We start from the raw sequence: 19594 nt of genomic DNA, 5'->3' as shown, positions 1-19594 counted from the left end.
GGTTAGGTGGACGGCGGAAAGACACTCTTGGTGGAGTGGGGAGGATTTCATGAAGGATGGATCTCATTTCAGGGCAGGATTTGAGGAAGTCGTATCCCTGCTGGAGAGCCACATTCAGAATCTGATCCAGTCCCGGAAAGTATCCTGTCACAAGTGGGGCACTTTTGGGGTTCTTCTGTGGAAGGTTCCGGGTTTGAGGAGATGAGGATGTGGCTCTGGTTATTTGCTTCTGTACCAGGTCGGGAGGGTAGTTACGGGATGCAAAAGCTGTTTTCAGGTTGTTGGTGTAATGGTTCAAGGATTCCGGACTGGAGCAGATTCGTTTGCCACGAAGACCTAGGCTGTAGGGAAGGGACCGTTTGATGTGGAATGGGTGGCAGCTGTCATAATGGAGGTACTGTTGCTTGTTGGTGGGTTTAATGTGGACGGACGTGTGAATCTGGCCATTGGACAGGTGGAGGTCAACGTCAAGGAATTTCTGACTTCCAGCCTTGCATCTCAATCCTTCTTAAAAAACCTTAATCCTACTCCCAACATCACCACTGCTGAAGCCCAGGCTATCCGTGATCTGAAGGCTGACCGATCCATCGTCATTCTTCCGGCGGACAAGGGTTCCACAACTGTGGTACTTGATCGTCGGGAGTATGTGGCTGAGGGACTGCATCAGCTTTCAGACAACACTACTTACAAAGTTTGCCAAGGCAATCCCATTCCTGATGTCCAGGCGGAGCTTCAAGGAATCCTCAGAACCTTAGGCCCCCTACAAAACCTTTCACCCGACTCCATCAACCTCCTGACCCCACCAACACCCCGCACCCCTACCTTCTACCTTCTTCCCAAAATTCACAAACCCAATCATCCCGGCCGTCCCATTGTAGCTGGTTACCAAGCCCCCACCGAACGCATCTCTGCCTACGTAGATCAACACCTTCAACCCATTACATGCAGTCTCCCATCCTTCATCAAAGACACCAACCACTTTCTCAAACGCCTGGAATCCCTACCCAGTCTGTTACCCCCGGAAACCATCCTTGTAACCATTGATGCCACTTCCTTATACACAAATATTCCGCATGTCCAGGGCCTCGCTGCGATGGAGCACTTCCTTTCACGCCGATCACCTGCCGCCCTACCTAAAACCTCTTTCCTCATTACCTTAGCCAGCTTCATCCTGACCCACAACTTCTTCACTTTTGAAGGCCAGACATACCAACAATTAAAGGGAACAGCCATGGGTACCAGGATGGCCCCCTCGTATGCCAACCTATTCATGGGTCGCTTAGATGAAGCCTTCCTGGTTACCCAGGCCTGCCAACCCGAAGTTTGGTACAGATTTATTGATGACATTTTCGTGATCTGGACTCACAGTGAAGAAGAACTCCAGAATTTCCTCTCCAACCTCAACTCCTTTGGTTCCATCAGATTCACCTGGTCCTACTCCAAATCCCATGCCACTTTCCTTGACGTTGACCTCCACCTGTCCAATGGCCAGCTTCACACGTCCGTCCACATTAAACCCACCAACAAGCAACAGTACCTCCATTATGACAGCTGCCACCCATTCCACATCAAACGGTCCCTTCCCTACAGCCTAGGTCTTCGTGGCAAACGAATCTGCTCCAGTCCGGAATCCTTGAACCATTACACCAACAACCTGAAAACAGCTTTTGCATCCCGTAACTACCCTCCCGACCTGGTACAGAAGCAAATAACCAGAGCCACATCCTCATCTCCTCAAACCCGGAACCTTCCACAGAAGAACCCCAAAAGTGCCCCACTTGTGACAGGATACTTTCCGGGACTGGATCAGATTCTGAATGTGGCTCTCCAGCAGGGATACGACTTCCTCAAATCCTGCCCTGAAATGAGATCCATCCTTCATGAAATCCTCCCCACTCCACCAAGAGTGTCTTTCCGCCGTCCACCTAACCTTCGCAACCTCTTAGTTCATCCCTATGAAATCCCCAAACCACCTTCCCTACCCTCTGGCTCCTACCCCTGTAACCGCCCCCGGTGCAAAACCTGCCCCATGCACCCTCCCACCACCACCTATTCCAGTCCTGTAACCCGGAAGGTGTACACGATCAAAGGCAGAGCCACGTGTGAAAGCACCCACGTGATTTACCAACTGACCTGCCTACACTGTGAAGCGTTCTATGTGGGAATGACCAGCAACAAACTGTCCATTCGCATCAATGGACACAGGCAGACAGTGTTTGTTGGTAATGAGGATCACCCTGTGGCTAAACATGCCTTGGTGCACGGCCAGCACATCTTGGCACAGTGTTACACCGTCCGGGTTATCTGGATACTTCCCACTAACACCAACCTGTCAGAACTCCGGAGATGGGAACTTGCCCTTCAGCATATCCTTTCTTCTCGCTATCCGCCAGGCCTCAATCTCCGCTAATTTCTAATTTCAATTTGCCGCCGCTCATACCTCACCTGTCTTTCAACTTCATCTTTGCCTCTGTACATCCGCCCCGACTGACATCTCTGCCCAAAAAATGCCCAAACTCTTTGCCTTTACAAATGTCTGCTTGTGTCTGTGTATGTGTGGATGGATATGTGTGTGTGTGCGAGTGTATACCTGTCCTTTTTTCCCCCTAAGGTAAGTCTTTCCGCTCCCGGGATTGGAATGACTCCTTACCCTCTCCCTTAAAACCCATATCCTTTTGTCTTTCCTTCTCCTTCCCTCTTTCCTGACGAGGCAACCATTGGTTGCGAAAGCTAGAATTTTGTGTGTATGTTTGTGTGTCTATCGACCTGCCAGCGCTTTTGTTTGGTAAGTTTCATCATCTTTCTTATATATATATATATATATATATATATATATATATATATATATATATATATATATATATATATAAGAAAGATGATGAAACTTACCAAACAAAAGCGCTGGCAGAGATATATATATATATATATATATATATATATATAGTGGGGTCGCTACTCTAATTCGAACGTTTGACTTATACTATACGTATTCGTTTCGGAATATCATTTCTACATCTTCCGTTAACTACACATGTAAACATTATGAAGACAATTAATAACATTTGTGAAATACAACTTTGTTTGCGGAAAACTAATCATGTCCGAAGTCGCCAGTTTTTCCACGACAAACGACTTTCAACAACTTATTATATGCATAATTGTTGCAACTGATTGCCGGGAAATATATATATATATATATTTTTGTGTGTTTGTTTGTGTGTCTATCGACCTGCCAGCACTTTCGTTCGGTAAGTCACCTCATCTTTGTTTTTATATATATTTTTATTTATTTTGGCGCGAGATTCGATCCGGCCACCTTCGGATTACGAACCCGAGCACTTACCACTGCGCCACGACGCTGTAGGAAACTGTAAACCGTAAAGAGTATTTCCCACAACGGTTTCTTTTAACTAACGATTTTCTCAACAACGGCTGAGAAGTGCATCTTCGCGCTTTGCCACATTACACCTCTGGCCATGAGCGTTTATTATGCGCAGTATGAATCGAATCTGAATTTCACAATTGGCGGCCTCCCCTTGTGAGTGGGACAACAGAACTTCCAGATTTTTTATGAAGATGTTGGTTTCCTAAAGGTGCTCTGTATACACTTACCATTATAAAGGACTTATGATGGAATACTAATTCTGCTGCAAAAGCTTCTAATTGCTACTCTGAGCAAAATTTATTAACCTCAGTATTCTTGAAATTAAAACAGTTTCATGTGGCAACTCCTCCTTTCTCCATATTTTCTCTACAGAAGTAAGACACTAAACTAAATTCTGTAACATTTAACATATCTATACCAGTGGTCAAATGATGTGCAGAGAGGCAGGTTATGTCAACTGGTTTGTTGAACTCTAATTATTAAACCAAATAAGCAACTCTTTAAGCTTACCCCTCAGTCCTTGGATAGTCTGATGCAATAAGGATACTAATTTTCCTGTCAGTTTCTGAACGTCTCCAGTTTGCATCAATTGTGTATATTAAAATTTGCTTTTTGGCTACCTGTTTTATCAATGTGAATGTCATTTTCTACCTGTCTGTGAACATCCTTTTTTCCTGCCCGAAAAAAACTGCTGTTCTGCCACTTGTAACCATTTGTGATTTACCACATGTAAGAGTGCCATAGTGCCCCCCCCCCCTTTCTTTAGGTATTTGCTATTAGCCCAGACCATTTTCCCTTCCCTTCCAAGGTGAAGGCCATGCCTAGTATAGTCACACCTACTGATAGAGTCGATAGAGTCAACAGGAACCACACCAATATGAGACCTCATACCTGATTCAAGCAGCCATTCCGACCCTAAATTAATTCTCCTAACAGAACAGATTAAATGAGGTCAGTCATTGTGCCTCAGAACAGAGATAAGCCCAACACCATATGTCTCCCTGACTAGACACACAAACAAACACATACATACACACAAAATTCTAGCTTTTGCAACAAACGGTTGCTTCGTCAGGAAAGAGGGAAGGAGAGGGAAAGACGAAAGGAAGTGGGTTTTAAGGGAGAGGGTAAGGAGTCATTCCAATCCCGGTAGTGGAAAGACTTACCTTAGGGGGGAAAAAGGACAGGTATACACTTGCACACACATACACATATCCATCCACACATATACAGACACAAGCAGACATATTTAAAGACAAAGAGTTTGGGCAGAGATGTCAGTCGAGACAGAAGTGCAGAGGCAAAGATGATGAATGACACGTGAGGTATGAGTGGCGGCAACTTGAAATTAGCGGAGATTGAGGCCTGGTGGGTAACGGGAAGAGAGGATATATTGAAGAGCAAGTTCCCATCTCCGGAGTTCGGATAGGTTGGTGTTGGTGGGAAGTATCCAGATAACCCGGACGGTGTAACACTGTGCCAAGATGTGCTGGCCGTGCACCAAGGCATGTTTAGCCACAGGGTGATCCTCATTACCAACAAACACTGTCTGCCTGTGTCCATTCATGTGAATGGACAGTTTGTTGCTGGTCATTCCCACATAGAATGCATCACGGTGTAGGCAGGTCAGTTGGTAAATCCACGTGGGTGCTTTCACATGTGGCTCTGCCTTTGATCGTGTACACCTTCCGGGTTACAGGACTGGAGTAGGTGGTGGTGGGAGGGTGCGTGGGACAGGTTTTACACCGGGGGCGGTTACAAGGGTAGGAGCCAGAGGGTAGGGAAGGTGGTTTGGGGATTTCATAGGGATGAACTAACAGGTTACAAAGGTTAGGTGGATGGCGGAAAGACACTCTTGGTGGAGTGGGGAGGATTTCATGAAGGATGGATCTCATTTCAGGGCAGGATTTGAGGAAGTCGTATCCCTGCTGGAGAGCCACATTCAGAGTCTGATCCAGTCCCGGAAAGTATCCTGTCACAAGTGGGGCACTTTTGTGGTTCTTCTGTGGGGGATTCTGGGTTTGAGGGGATGAGGAAGTGGCTCTGGTTATTTGCTTCTGTAGCAGGTCGGGAGGGTAGTTGCGGGATGCAAAAGCTGTTGTCAGGTTGTTGGTGTAATGGTTCAGGGATTCCGGACTGGAGCAGATTCATTTGCCACAAAGACCTAGGCTGTTGGGAAGGGACCGTTTGATGTGGAATGGGTGGCAGCTGTCATAATGGAGGTACTGTTGCTTGTTGGTGGGTTCGATGTGGACAGACGTGTGAAGCTGGCCATAGGACAGGTGGAGGTCAACGTCAAGGAAAGTGGCATGGGATTTGGAGTAGGACCAGGTGAATCTGATGGAACCAAAGGAGTTGAGGTTGGAGAGGAAATTCTGGAGTTATTCTTCACTGTGAGTCCAGATCATGATGATGTCATCAATAAATGTATACCAAACTTTGGGTTGGCAGGCCTGGGTAACCAAGAAGGCTTCCTCTAAGCGACCCATGAATAGGTTGGCGTACGAGGGGGCCATCCTGGCACCCTTGGCTGTTCCCTTTAATTGTTGGTATGTCTGGCCTTCAAAAGTGAAGAAGTTGTGGGTCAGGATGAAGCTGGCTAAGGTGATGAGGAAAGAGGTTTTAGGTAGGGTGGCAGGTGATTGGCGTGAAAGGAAATGCTCCATCGCAGCGAGGCCCTGGACGTGCGGAATATTTGTGTATAAGGAAGTGGCATCAATGGTTACAAGGATGGTTTCCGGGGGTAACAGATTGGGTAAGGATTCCAGGCGTTCGAGAAAGTGGTTGGTGTCTTTGATGAAGGATGGGAGACTGCATGTCATGGGTTGAAGGTGTTGATCTATGGAGGCAGAGATACGTTCTGTGGGGGCTTGGTAACCAGCTACAATGGGGCGGCCGGGATGATTGGGTTTGTGGATTTTAGGAAGAAGGTAGAAGGTAGGGGTGCGGGGTGTCGGTGGGGTCAGGAGGTTGATGGAGTCAGGTGAAAGGTTTTGCAGGGGGCCTAAGGTTCTGAGGATTCCTTGAAGCTCCGCCTGGACATCGGGAATGGGGTTACCTTGGCAAATTTTGTATGTGGTGTTGTCTGAAAGCTGACGCAGTCCCTCAGCCACATACTCCCGACGATCAAGTACCACGGTCGTGGAACCCTTGTCCGCAGGAAGAATGACGATGGATCGGTCAGCCTTCAGATCACGGATAGCCTGGGCTTCAGCAGTGGTGATGGGAGTAGGATTAAGGTTTTTTAAGAAGGATTGAGATGCAAGGCTGGAAGTCAGAAATTCCTGGAAGGTTTGGAGAGGGTGATTTTGAGGAAGAGGAGGTGGGTCCCGCTGCGACGGAGGATGGAACTGTTCCAGGCAGGGTTCAATTTGGAAGGTGTCTCGGGGAGTTGGATCATTAGGAGTAGGATTAGGATCATTTTTCTTTGTGGCAAAGTGATATTTCCAGCAGAGAGTACGAGTGTGGAACAGCAAATCTTTGACGAGGGCTGTTTGGTTGAATCTGGGAGTGGGGCTGAAGGTGAAGCCTTTGGATAGGACAGAGGTTTCGGATTGGGAGAGAGGTTTGGAGGAAAGGTTAACTACTGAATTGGGGTGTTGTTCCAGATTGTGTTGATTGGAATTTTGAGGTTTTGGAGGGAGTGGAGCTGGAAGTGGGAGATTAAGTAGATGGGAGAGACTGGGTTTGTGTGCAATGAGAGGAGGTTGAGGTTTGCTGGAAAGGTTGTGAAGGGTGAGTGAGTTGCCTTTCCGGAGGTGGGAAACCAGGAGATTGGATAGTTTTTTGAGGTGGAGGGTGGCATGCTGTTCTAATTTACGGTTGGCCTGTAGGAGGATGCTCTGAACAGCCGGTGTGGATGTGGGAGAGGAAAGATTAAGGACTTTTTTTAAGGATAGGAGTTGACGGGTGTGTTCATTGGCTGAGTTGATGTGTAGGTGAAGGATTAGGTGGGTGAGGGCAATGGATTGTTCAGTTTGGAACTGGTATAGGGACTGATGGAAAGAAGGGTTGCAGCCAGAGACAGGAACTTTAAGTGTGAGGCCTTTGGGGGTAATGCCAAATGTCAGACAAGCCTGAGAAAATAGAATATGGGAGCGTAATCTGGCTAGGGCGAAGGCATGTTTGCGGAGGGAATGTAAATAAAACTTAATGGGGTCGTTGTGAGGGTGACATAGTATTAGAAGGTGGAAAGTGTAACGTGAGGCTGAAATGAAAATGAAAATAAAAATATATGGGGAGAGATAAAGGTGAACTGGAAAGTAACTGGAGAACTGGTGTGAAGAAAGACGAAAAGGTGTTGGTTACAGCTGGGCTATGTTGGACTTGGGTTGGTAGACAACGATGTGCACAAAGGTTAGGTGGTTGTGTTGCCGCCAAAACGCGTTAAAGGACGGAGAAATTCGAGAAAATTTCGAGAAAACTGCGGGTAATATATTAAAAGGAGTGGTTTTATGGTGGCAGATTATGAAAATGAGGCTAACAATTGTCTGACGAAGAAATAATGACGTTAAAACCTGTGGGAAGCGGCTACAAATTATCAGTGATGTGGGAAAAATGGAAATAAAGCAAAAGTTATTAGAACTAGCCGAAATGCTTGTTTAAAAGGTGAAAGGAACTGTTTGTGAACTAGAAATGGTGGATTTTATAGCGGCGGTAGTGTTGAAAGTGGCAAAAAAAATTTTTTTGGTTATGGTTTGGAAGTGGGTTACGTATTATTGAGTATATATAGGCGGGATGAAATTGTATAGCAGATTACGGTAAAAAGGAGAAGGTGAATACAAAGTGATACTACTGGCAAAAACAGAAAGAGAAAATAAGACGACAGAAAAGATTTCAAAATGCAACAGTGACAATAACAAACGTAATTGTTGGGTTCAAATTAATGATATCAATATAATAGAGGGAAACATTCCACGTGGGAAAAATATATCTAAAAACAAAGATGATGTGACTTATCGAACGAAAGCGCTGGCAGGTCGATAGACACACAAACAAACACAAACATACACACAAAATTCTAGCTTTCGCAACAAACGGTTGCTTCGTCAGGAAAGAGGGAAGGAGAGGGAAAGACGAAAGGAAGTGAGTTTTCAGGGAGAGGGTAAGGAGTCATTCCAATCCCGGGAATGGAAAGACTTACCTTAGGGGGAAAAAAGGACGGGTATACACTTGCACACACACACACACATATCCATCCACACATATACAGACACAAGCAGACATATTTAAAGACAAAGAGTTTGGGCAGAGATGTCAGTCGAGGCGGAAGTGCAGATGCAAAGATGATGTTGAATGACAGGTGAGGTATGAGTGGCGGCAACTTGAAATTAGCGGAGATTGAGGCCTGGTGGGTAACGGGAAGAGAGGATATATTGAAGAGCAAGTTCCCATCTCCGGAGTTCGGATAGGTTGGTGTTGGTGGGAAGTATCCAGATAAACCGGACGGTGTAACACTGTGCCAAGATGTGCTGGCCGTGCACCAAGGCATGTTTAGCCACAGGGTGATCCTCATTACCAACAAACACTGTCTGCCTGTGTCCATTCATGCGAATGGACAGTTTGTTGCTCTTCAATATATCCTCTCTTCCCGTTATCCACCAGGCCTCAATCTCCACTAATTTCAAGTTGCCGCCACTCATACCTCACCTGTCATTCAACAACATCTTTGCCTCTGCACTTCTGCCTCGACTGACATCTCTGGCCAAACTCTTTGTCTTTAAATATGTCTGCTTGTGTCTGTATATGTGTGGATGGATATGTGTATGTGTGTGCAAGTGTATACCTGTCCTTTTTCCCCCCTAAGGTAAGTCTTTCCACTACCGGGATTGGAATGACTCCTTACCCTCTCCCTTAAAACCCACATCCTTTCGTCTTTCCCTCTCCTTCCCTCTTTCCTGATGAGGCAACAGTTTGTTGCGAAAGCTTGAATTTTGTGTGTATGTTTGTGTTTGTTTGTGTGTCTGTCGACCTGCCAGCACTTTCATTTGGTAAGTCACATCATCTTTGTTTATATATATATATATATATATATATATATATATATATATATATAAAAAACTGTAACTGTTAAGTATGTAACCATACTTACAGATTAATTTGACATATGAATGTAAAATGACTCATTCCACATCATTACAATTTATGGTGCAAAATGATCCATGCAGGCCGGCCGCTGGTGGCCGAGCGGTTCTGGCGCTACAGTCTGGAACCGCGCAACCGCTAAGGTTGCAGGTTCGAATCCTGCCTCGGGCATGGATGTGTGTGTTGTCCTTAGGTTAGTTAGATTTAAGTAGTTCTAAGTTCTAGGGGACTTATGACCTCAGCAGTTGAGTCCCATAGTGCTCAGAGCCATTTGAACCATTTTTTGATCCATGCAACATGAAACTTACTAACAAAAAATTGTAAATATAGGGCATGGCCTGACTATAACAACCAGGTACAAAAGGATTGTGGCTGCAGAACTTATTCAGAGATGAAGAGACTTGCACATGACTGTCTAACATGGAGAGCGGTATCAAACCAGTCTTCAGACTAAGGGCGACGACGATGGTAATAACGACCAACAGTAATAACAACAGCAGCACCAACAAGATTTGGTTTCATAATCTGCTATAGCAACTTCTAATAAGTTGTACACACTTTTGGACGTTTTACAGTGTTTCTTAAAATGTTGTATTGTTTATAGTAATGAAGTATTTAGAGACCCCTTCTTGTTCTGACTATATTGTAGATTTATGTTTTTCATTGTGAAAATACTCTGGAAACTATAGTGATAGAGTGTTTCTTTGAACACTTCCCAATTCTAAACTTAATTCTTGGTTTGAGAACAGTGTTTTAAAAAGGCTACAAACTTATTAAGAAGTAATTTGATTTTATAGCTTGCATTAGGTTCACTGTACACTTCACCTCAGCCAGCGTCTTTAAAACTTTCTCATTGTTCTGTCATCAATAACCCTCACTATTTTCTTAAGAGTGTTTCAAAACTACGTATGATGCTAAGTTCTGTGATGTGACTGCCTGTATACATCATGACATGGTGTATTGCAGGACATGCATACGATTAATGCATGCTTGTCACAGGAATGCTTTAGGTATCAGTATATCACAAACCTCATCTACTTGAGTAGGGAAATTAATGAGTTACAACGAACTGTAATGATTAGTTGCATCTCTATTTGACTTGACTGTCAAATTTCTTTAAAAAATTTTCATTAAAAACCACAACAAAGCAATAAAAAAACTTATACAAACACTTATACAGCCAATTATTCATTAGAGCAATGTTACCCTGCACGGCCTTTCTCAGGAAAGCTCAAAGTGCCTGGAATTGGTTATGAATGTCTGTGTTCATTATATGACAATATTATTAGATGGATACATTGCTACTCACCATACAGCAAGGATTTTATGTCGCAACACACACACACACACACACACGAGCACAGTCATAGGCTGCTGAGGCCAGTCTGAAGAAAGAACATTGTCTACAGGGAAGAGACCTGGAGACAATGGAAGGGTTCAGATTGATTATATAATGGCAAGACAGATTTTTGAATCAGATATTAAACCTTTAGACATTTCCAGGGACTCTGATCACAATTTATTGGCTACGAACTGTAGATTAAAACTGAAGAAATAGCAAAAAGGTAGGAAATGAAGGAGATGGGACCTGGACGAAGTTAAAGAATGAGAGGTTGTTGAGAGTTTCAGAGGGAGTATTAGCCAAAGGTAGACTAGAACAGGTGAAATGAATATAGTAGAGGAAGAATAGGTAGCTTTGAGAGATGAAAAAGTGAAGGTGGCAGAGAATCAAGTAGGTAAAAAGACATGGCCTAGTAGAAATCCCTGGATAACACAAGAGAGACTGAATTTGACTGATGAAAGAAGAAACTATAAAAATGCAATTAATGAAGTAGGTGAAAGGGAATACAAACTTCTAAAAAACGAGATTGACAGGAAGTGCAAAATGGCTAAGCAGGAATGGCTAGAGGACAATTGTAAGAGTTTAGAATCATATATCAATAGTGGAAAGATAGATACCGTCAGCACGAAAATTAAAGAGCTCTTTGAAGAAAAGGAAAACCAGTCCTAAGCAAAGAAGGGAAAGCTGAAAGGTGGAAGGAATATATAGAGGGTCTACACTAGGGAGATGTGCTCTAGGGCAATATTATATATATGGAAGAAGAAGTAGGTGAAAGTGAGATGGGAGATACGATACTGCGAGAAGAACTGATACAGCACTGAAAGACGCAAGTGAAAACAAGGACCTAGGAGTAGACGAGATTCTATTACAACTATTGATAGCCTTGGGAGAGCCAGCCATGACAAAACTTATTACTCCAATACCAAAGAAAGCAGGTTCTGGCAGGTGTGAATATTAACAAACTATTCAGTTTAATAAGTCATGGCTGCAAAATACTACTAAGAAATTCTTCACAGAAGAATGGAAAAGCCGGTAGAAGCCGACTTGGGGACGATCAATTCGGCTTCCAGAGAAATATTGGAACATGCAATGCAATACAGACCTCACAACTTATCTTAGAAGATAGGTTAAAGAAAGGCAAACCTATGATTATAGCACTTGTAGACTTAGAGAATTATTCTGATGATGTTGACTGGAATACTGTTTTGAAATTCTGAGGTTATGAAGGGTAAAATGCAGGGAGAAACTCGTGAGGTAAGCAGAGAGCAGTTACAAGAGCCTAGGGACATGAAAAGGAAGCAGTGGTTAAGAAGGGAGTGAGACAGGGTTTTATCCTATCCCCGATGTTATTCAATTTGTACATCGAGCAAGCAGTAAAGGAAACAAAAGAAAAAATTGGAGTAGGAATTACAGTCCAGTGAGTAGAAATAAAAACTTTGAAGTTCGCCGACGACATTGTAATTCTGTCAGAGACAGCAAAAGGTCTTGCTAGATCAGTTGAATGGAATGGACAGTGTCTTGAAAGCAGGATATAAGATGAACATCAACAAAAACAAAACGAGAACAATGGAATGTAGTGTTGTAATATCAGGTGATGGTGAGGGAATTACATAAGGAAATGAGACACAATAGGCAAGTTTCACTATTTGAGCAGAAAAATAACTGACGAATTCGTGAGAATATAAAATGGAAAGTAGCAATGGCAAGAAAAGAGTTTCTGAAGAAGAGAAATTTGTTAACATTGCGAATAAATTTAAGTGTCAGGAAGTCTTTTCTGAAAGTGTTTGTATGGAGTGCAGCCATGTATGGAAGGGAAACATAGATGGTAGGCTACACAGTTTACACAAAGAGACAATAGAAGCTTTTGAAATGTAGTGCTACAAAAAAATGCTGAAGATTAGACGGGTAGATCACACAACTAATGAGAAAAAAAATATTGTGGCACAGCCTAAATAGGAGAAAAGATCAGTTAAAAGGACACATTCTGAGACATCATAGGATCAACAATTTAGTACTGGAGAAAAGTGTGGGAAGTAAAAGTCATAGAGGGAGACCAAGAGATGAATATAGTAACAAGATTCAAAAGGATGTAGGCTGCAGTAGCTACTCAGTGATGGAGAGTCTTGCACATAAGACAGTAGTACGGAGAGCTGCATCAAACCAATCTTTGGACTGAAGACCACCACAACAACATGCATAGCTATCCTGACTGTGTGTCACAGATTTCCACGCCCTCTATCTTCTCTAATATCTTACCAATGTACACTGTCCCTCATCTCTCTCCTTGATCTTAAAGCTTTTGTCTGAACAACACGGCAGAAGCACCCATTGCCATCAGAACAAAATCCATTCTGCCCACCCCATCATTCAACCACTTTCTCAAAATCCTCCTCAGTAGCAACAAATCAACTCTGAACAACCTCCTGAATTATATTAGAGAACTGAATGACATCCCTAGCTTTAGAACACTAAAGGAAAATAATGATTACCATTGCATCTGAACACACTTGTTACCCTTGTACACTTCTCTTTCCAACCAGATCTTCCTCTTTTCACAGTATTCTTAGCAGGTCTTAGAACTTGCTGTATCAGAAAATATCTATTTTGTATACCTATAAATACTTCATATATGTTATTATCACTATTAGTGGCAGCAGCAGCAGCAACAACAACAACAACAACAGTTGTAGTTGTAGTAGTAGTAGTAGTAGTAGTAGTAGTACAAGTGCAGCTAGTATTAACTTTATTAGTTCATAGCCAGTCTTATTTATTCACATTGTCACAACAGACACTCAAATCACTGTAGTACTATTTGTCTTACAACAGTTGTTATTTCTTAGGTAACTATGATGTAAAAAAAAAAAAAGTACTTTATGTCTGAAATGCTGGTCAGACATAAGAGAGGGCTGAATAGCCCTAATCACAGCAGGATAAATAAATAAACAAACAAATAAATAAATAAGCGCTTTTATCTGCTGACTGCTGCCACCAACACATCATACATACACAAGGAGACACCATAAAAATATATTATCACATGGTATTTCCAGCTGCAGAATACTCAAAATAGAAATTTAATAATATTCCTATGAAATATATGACAGTAAATTTATTTACAAAATTCTACTGCTGTGGTACATATTCACTGGTGCTGAAATATTCACAAAACTTGTCACGGACATCTATTGCAGCCGATGATATGTGGTTTTCCTGTTGTTGATGGATGCTTTGCAAAATGCAATCCTCACTGCAAGAAGTACCCTCTACTTGGTCTTGGCCAGTGTTCACAGAGTTCATGCTTGACAGATAGGTGCTGTCTGCTTCATCTATCAAGAAATTATGTAAAAGACACACTGTTTTGATAAGAACTTCAGTTTTCTCTATAGGTAGCTTTATTGTACGTAACACAACTCTAAAACGGCGTGCCAAAATACTGAAAGCATTATCAACTACATGTCTTGCCCTTGATAATCTGCTGTTGAAAGTTTTGGACTTTTCACCTTCACAGTGCTTGTAAGGTTTCACAATATATGGCTGTAGGCTAAAAGCATCACCTGCTACCATTACATAAGGTACTGAAATGCTGCTGCAATTAAGAACTCTTTCCTGCGGAACTTTGAGTGAATTCTCTTGCAGTGCAGTACCAATTTTGCTATTGACATACACATCCACATCATTGCCTTTGTTGCTACAAACAATATCCACAAGTATGAAACGATATCGTGCATCCACAACAGCAAGCAAAACTATGCTATTAAATTTCTTATTGTCAAAAGAGTCACTAAATTGTGTAGGAGAGAATGCAATGTGTTTCCCATCCAGAGCACCTGAAAATAAAGTAAGGGGAAGTACAGATAATACAGTTCAATGTAGTTGTGTTATTGAAATACTAATAGAAATGTACCCATAACGGTTTCCATATGCTGAAATATATTTTTTTAGAAATTAGAATTAAAAAGCTCATTGACTTTGCATCTACATGTAGCTCACCTATACAATGTGGAAACTGCCATAAATCATCGAACTCTCTTGCAATTATTTCCCATTCTTTCTCTGTAGCTGGAGCCTGCAACATAATAGGAATTAAAATGTAACCCCTGCACATTGAACCTGTCGACCCCTCAAAAATAAAGCACATACCTTTAAATACTTGTCTTTCAATGTACTGCAAATTGCGGAACACACTTCCATAACCATTTTCGAAATACATGGAACAGAAATTCTGTGAGCAACTGACAGGCTCTGATAGGTCTCTCCTGTTGTTAAATACTGCAATGTTACTGCCAGCCTGTAGCACAATAGGAAGAAAGATATACAGCACCGCCAGACAAAACAACTTACATACTAATGAAAGACACACTGAGAAGAAACGAATTTGTCTTACCTTTGGGTCGGCGAAATTGAGTCCCTCATGACGGTGTTTGCCTTACGAATATGCACGCCAATAAATGACAGTAGCTTGTCAAAACATGCACAATCCATCCGCACAAATCTGGAAAATTCAAGCGGATCTTCTGGTCTCTCCTCATTCATTAACGTATTATAAATTCCTCTTCCTTCTTCATCTCTTGTTTGCAGCCAGGGCTGCACCCAGCAACGCTTAGTTTTCTTTCGACGTTCTTTTCTCCTTTTAGCTAAAATAATCAGGGCTAACGCCGCTGCCGCCAATACTTCTTCTGACATATTATTTTGTTATATAAATACATATAATTGCTAATAAACTTTGAGAAAATGTATAGTTAACACCCACGAGCATACTTGACTGTTACACGATATATCACGAACACATCACTGTTTTGTTTTTAACTTAAAATAATATATAAAACACGCAACGAACGGCAGCACTTCATACGAAGCTCAGCCAGCTCTACGCAACATAACAGCGCAAAGCACCCGAGCAGTCGATGTGAAAACACTAAGACAGTAAAACCTTCGTAAACACTAAACAATTGGCTGACACTTGTGGTTTGTTTTCGAACGCGACGACCGCCAGGGTACCCAACTTCGCAGATTGAAAAGAGAATAACATGCGACAAGTTAAAAGAAATCGCTAGTAAAACACATATTCCTTTTTAAATTTCGGAACAGTTCACAAAATGTTTTACTCGAAGTGGTGACCTCAATATGCTTTGCATACGCACTAAAATAAAATAATAAAATTCCATTTAAAAACATTTCATTATTCTTATTCTGTTTTCACATTAGCATGACAGTAAATTTGACGAAAGTGGGAAGAATTGCAATTCAATTACAGTGGTCACGTAACACATTGTAATAACACATAATACGTTTTTAAATCGCTACATACATAAAACTAATTCTTATTACAATTTTCCAGTTTCACTACTGACATCATTCTCCAAAATTTTTGAGAAGATGACGTATTCTAGAACAGTTTGTCACCTTAGCAACAATAGCACCCTTAGCAAAACGCAGTTCGGGTTTCAGAAAGACTGCTCTTCTGAGAATGCCATTTACACGTACGCTCACCAGATTTTACAAGGGACGGTTGGTATTTTCTGTGGCCTCTGTAAGACATTCTTCTAGATAAACTGACGTTTTATGGAACTGTTAGTAAAGCCAACCAATTGATGATATCATATCTAACCAAAATGATGCAGAAAACTGTACCTAGTAAAACAAGCAATACAGCCCAGGAACAAAATTGCGACTGGAGAGAAATCATACATGGCGTTCCCCTAGGTGCACTACTGTTCCTGTAAACGATCTTCTGTGAGATACACAACAAGCAGAATTAGTTCTTTTTGCAGATGACACTAGTACTGTAATCAATCGAAGTGTACATACAGAAAGAGAAGAAATGGTAAATATTTTTAAATGTATCATTTTCTGGTTTTCTGTGGATGGTTACACCCAGTTCAAAATTCTTAGGTATCTATATTGCTGAGAATTTAAACTGGAAGAAGCACATTTTTGGACTCCTAAAACAACTTACTTAGTCCACATTTGCACCTCAGAAGTATTGCATACATTGAGGAGAGACTAATCACAAAGTTGACATATTTTCATTCAATAATGTCACATTACTATTCAGATAGTGAAGGGAGGCGAAAATTTAATAGTCATGGGTGACTGGAATTCGACAGTAAGAAAAGGAAGAGCAGGAAACGTAGTAGGTGAATATGGACTGGGGGTAAGAACTGAAAGAGGAAGCCGTCTGGTAGAATTTTGCACGGAGCATAACTTAATCATAGCTAACACTTAGTTCAAGGACCATGAAAGAAGGTTGTGTACATGGAAGAACCCTGGAGATACTAAAAGGTTTCAGATAGATTATATAATGGTAAGACAGAGATTTAGGAACCAGATTTTAAATTGTAAGACTTTTCCAGGGGCAGATGTGGACTCTGACCACAATCTATTGGTTAGGAACTGTAGATTAAAACTGAAGAAATTGCAAAAAGGTGGGAATTTAAGGAGATGGCACCTGGATAAACTGAAAGAACCAGAGGTTGTACAGAGTTTCAGGGAGAGCATAAGGGAACAATTGACAGGAATGGGGGAAAGAAATACAGTAGAAGAAGAATGGGTAGCTTTGAGGAATGAAATAGTGAAGGCAGCAGAGGATCAAGTAAGTAAAAAGAGGAGGGCTAGTAGAAATCCTTGGGTTACAGAAGAGATACTGAATTTAATTGATGAAAGGCAAAAATACAAAAATGCAGTAAGTGAAGCAGCTAAAAAGGAATACAAACGTCAAAAATGAGATCGACAGGAAGTGCAAAATGGCTAAGCAGGGATGGCTAGAGGACAAATGTAAGGATGTAGAGGCTTATCTCACGAGGGGTATGATAGATACTGCCTACAGGAAAAGTAAAGTGACCTTTGGAGAAAAGAGAACCATTTGCATGAATATCAAGAGCTCAGATGGAAACCCAGTTCTAAGCAAAGAAGGGAAAGCAGAAAGGTGAAAGGAGTATATAGAGAGTCTATACAGGGGTGATTTTCTTGAGGAAAATATTATGGAAATGGAAGATGAAATAGGAGATATGATACTGCTTGAAGAGTTTGACAGAGCACTGAAAGACCTAAGTCGAAACAAGGCCCCAGGAGTAGAAAACATTTTATTAGAACTACTGACAGCTTTGGTAGAGCCAGGCCTAACAAAACTCTACCATCTGGTGAGCAAGATGTATGAGACATGCGAAATTCCCTCAGACTTCAAGAAGAATATAGTAATTCCAATCCCAAAGAAAGCAGGTGTTGACAGATGTGAAAATTACTGAACTATCAGTTTAATAAGTCACAGCTGCAAAACACTAACACGAATTCTTTACAGACGAATGGAAAAACTGGTAGAAGATGACCTCGGCGAAGATCAGTTTGGATTCCGTAGAAATATTGGAACACGTGAGGCAATACTGACCCTGCGACTTATCTTAGAAGAAAGATTAAGGAAAGGCAAACCTACGTTTCTAGCATTTGTAGACTTAGAGAAAGCTTTTGACAATGTTGACTGGAATGCTCTCTTTCAAATTCAGAAGGTGGCAAGGGTAAAATACAGGGAGTGAAAGTATATTTACAATTTGTACGGAAAGCAGATGGCAGTTATAAGAGTCGAGGGGTATGAAAGGGAAGCAGTGGTTGGGAAGGGAGTGAGACAGGGTTGTAGTATCTCCCAGATGCTATTCAATCTATATATTGAGCAAGCAGTAAAGGAAACAAAAGAAAAGTTCAGAGTAGGTATTAAAATCCATGGAGAAGAAATAAAAACTTTGAGGTTTGCCAATGACATTGTAATTCTGTCAGAGACAGCAAAGGACTTGGAAGAGTAGTTGAACGGAATGGATAGTGTCTTGAAAGGAGGATATAAGATGAACATCAACAAAAGCAAAACGAGGATAATGGAACGTAGTCGAATTAAGTCGGGTGATGCTGAGGGAATTAGATTAGGAAATGAGACACTTAAAGTAGTAAAGGAGTTTTGCTATTTGGGGAGCAAAATAACTGATGATGGTCGAAATAGAGAGGATATAAAATGTAGACTGGCAATGGCCACGAAAGCGTTTCTGAAGAAGAGAAATTTGTTAACATCGAGTGTTGATTTAAATCTCAGGAAGTCGTTTCTGAAAGTATTTGTATGGAGTGTAGCCATGTATGGAAGTGAAACATGGACGATAAATAGTTTAGACAAGAAGAGAATATAAGATTTCGAAATGAGGTGCTACAGAAGAATGCTGAAGATTAGATGGGTGGATCACATAACTAATGAGGAGGTATTGAATAAAATTGGGGAGAAGAGGAGTTTTTGGCACAACTTGACTAGAAGAAGGGATCGGTTGGTAGGACATGTTCTGAGGCATCAAGGGATCCAATTTGGTACTGGAGGGCAGCATGGAGGGTAAAAATCGTAGAGGGAGACCAAGAGATGAATACACTAAGCAGATTCTGAAGGATGTAGGCTGAAGTAGGTACTGGGAGATGAAGAAGCTCGCACAGGATAGAGCAGCATGGAGAGCTGTATCAAACCAGTCTCAGGCCTGAAAACCACAACAACAACAACAACAATGTCACATGGAATAATGTTCTGGGGTAACTCATCTTAACAAAGACACTCTTCATTACTCATAAATGTGCTGTAACAATAATATGTGGTGCTCATCCACAATCATCTTGTATACATCTGTTTAAGGAAGTGGGCATTCTCATTACTGCTTCACAGTATATTTTTTCCCTCATGAATAATCCACTACAGTTCAAAAGGAACAAGAATTACATAATTACAATACCAAAAGGAAAAATGACAGTCACTACTCCGTATTAAG

At 41.7% G+C, this 19594-nt stretch overlaps 2 protein-coding genes across 2 annotated transcripts in view; both read right to left on the bottom strand.

Moving 5' to 3' along the window:
• The window catches only part of LOC124596260 (farnesol dehydrogenase-like), a 140623-nt gene that overhangs the window by 99547 nt on the left and 21482 nt on the right, over positions 1-19594 (bottom strand). The gene's annotated exons all lie outside the window — the stretch shown is intronic.
• Positions 13870-15787, bottom strand: LOC124596259. Its single transcript, XM_047135332.1, has 4 exons — positions 15196-15787; positions 14952-15099; positions 14802-14877; positions 13870-14638 (listed from the first exon to the last, which is right to left on the bottom strand). Exons 1-4 carry the CDS (start codon positions 15492-15494, stop codon positions 13935-13937), a joined length of 1227 nt encoding a protein of 408 aa, XP_046991288.1. The 5' UTR covers positions 15495-15787; the 3' UTR covers positions 13870-13934.

Source organism: Schistocerca americana, chromosome 2 (genome assembly GCF_021461395.2).
Source record: "Schistocerca americana isolate TAMUIC-IGC-003095 chromosome 2, iqSchAmer2.1, whole genome shotgun sequence".
NCBI lineage: Eukaryota > Metazoa > Arthropoda > Insecta > Orthoptera > Acrididae > Schistocerca > Schistocerca americana.
The sequence above is the reverse complement of the archived record's forward strand: the minus strand, read 5'-3'. Positions and strand labels throughout refer to the sequence as shown.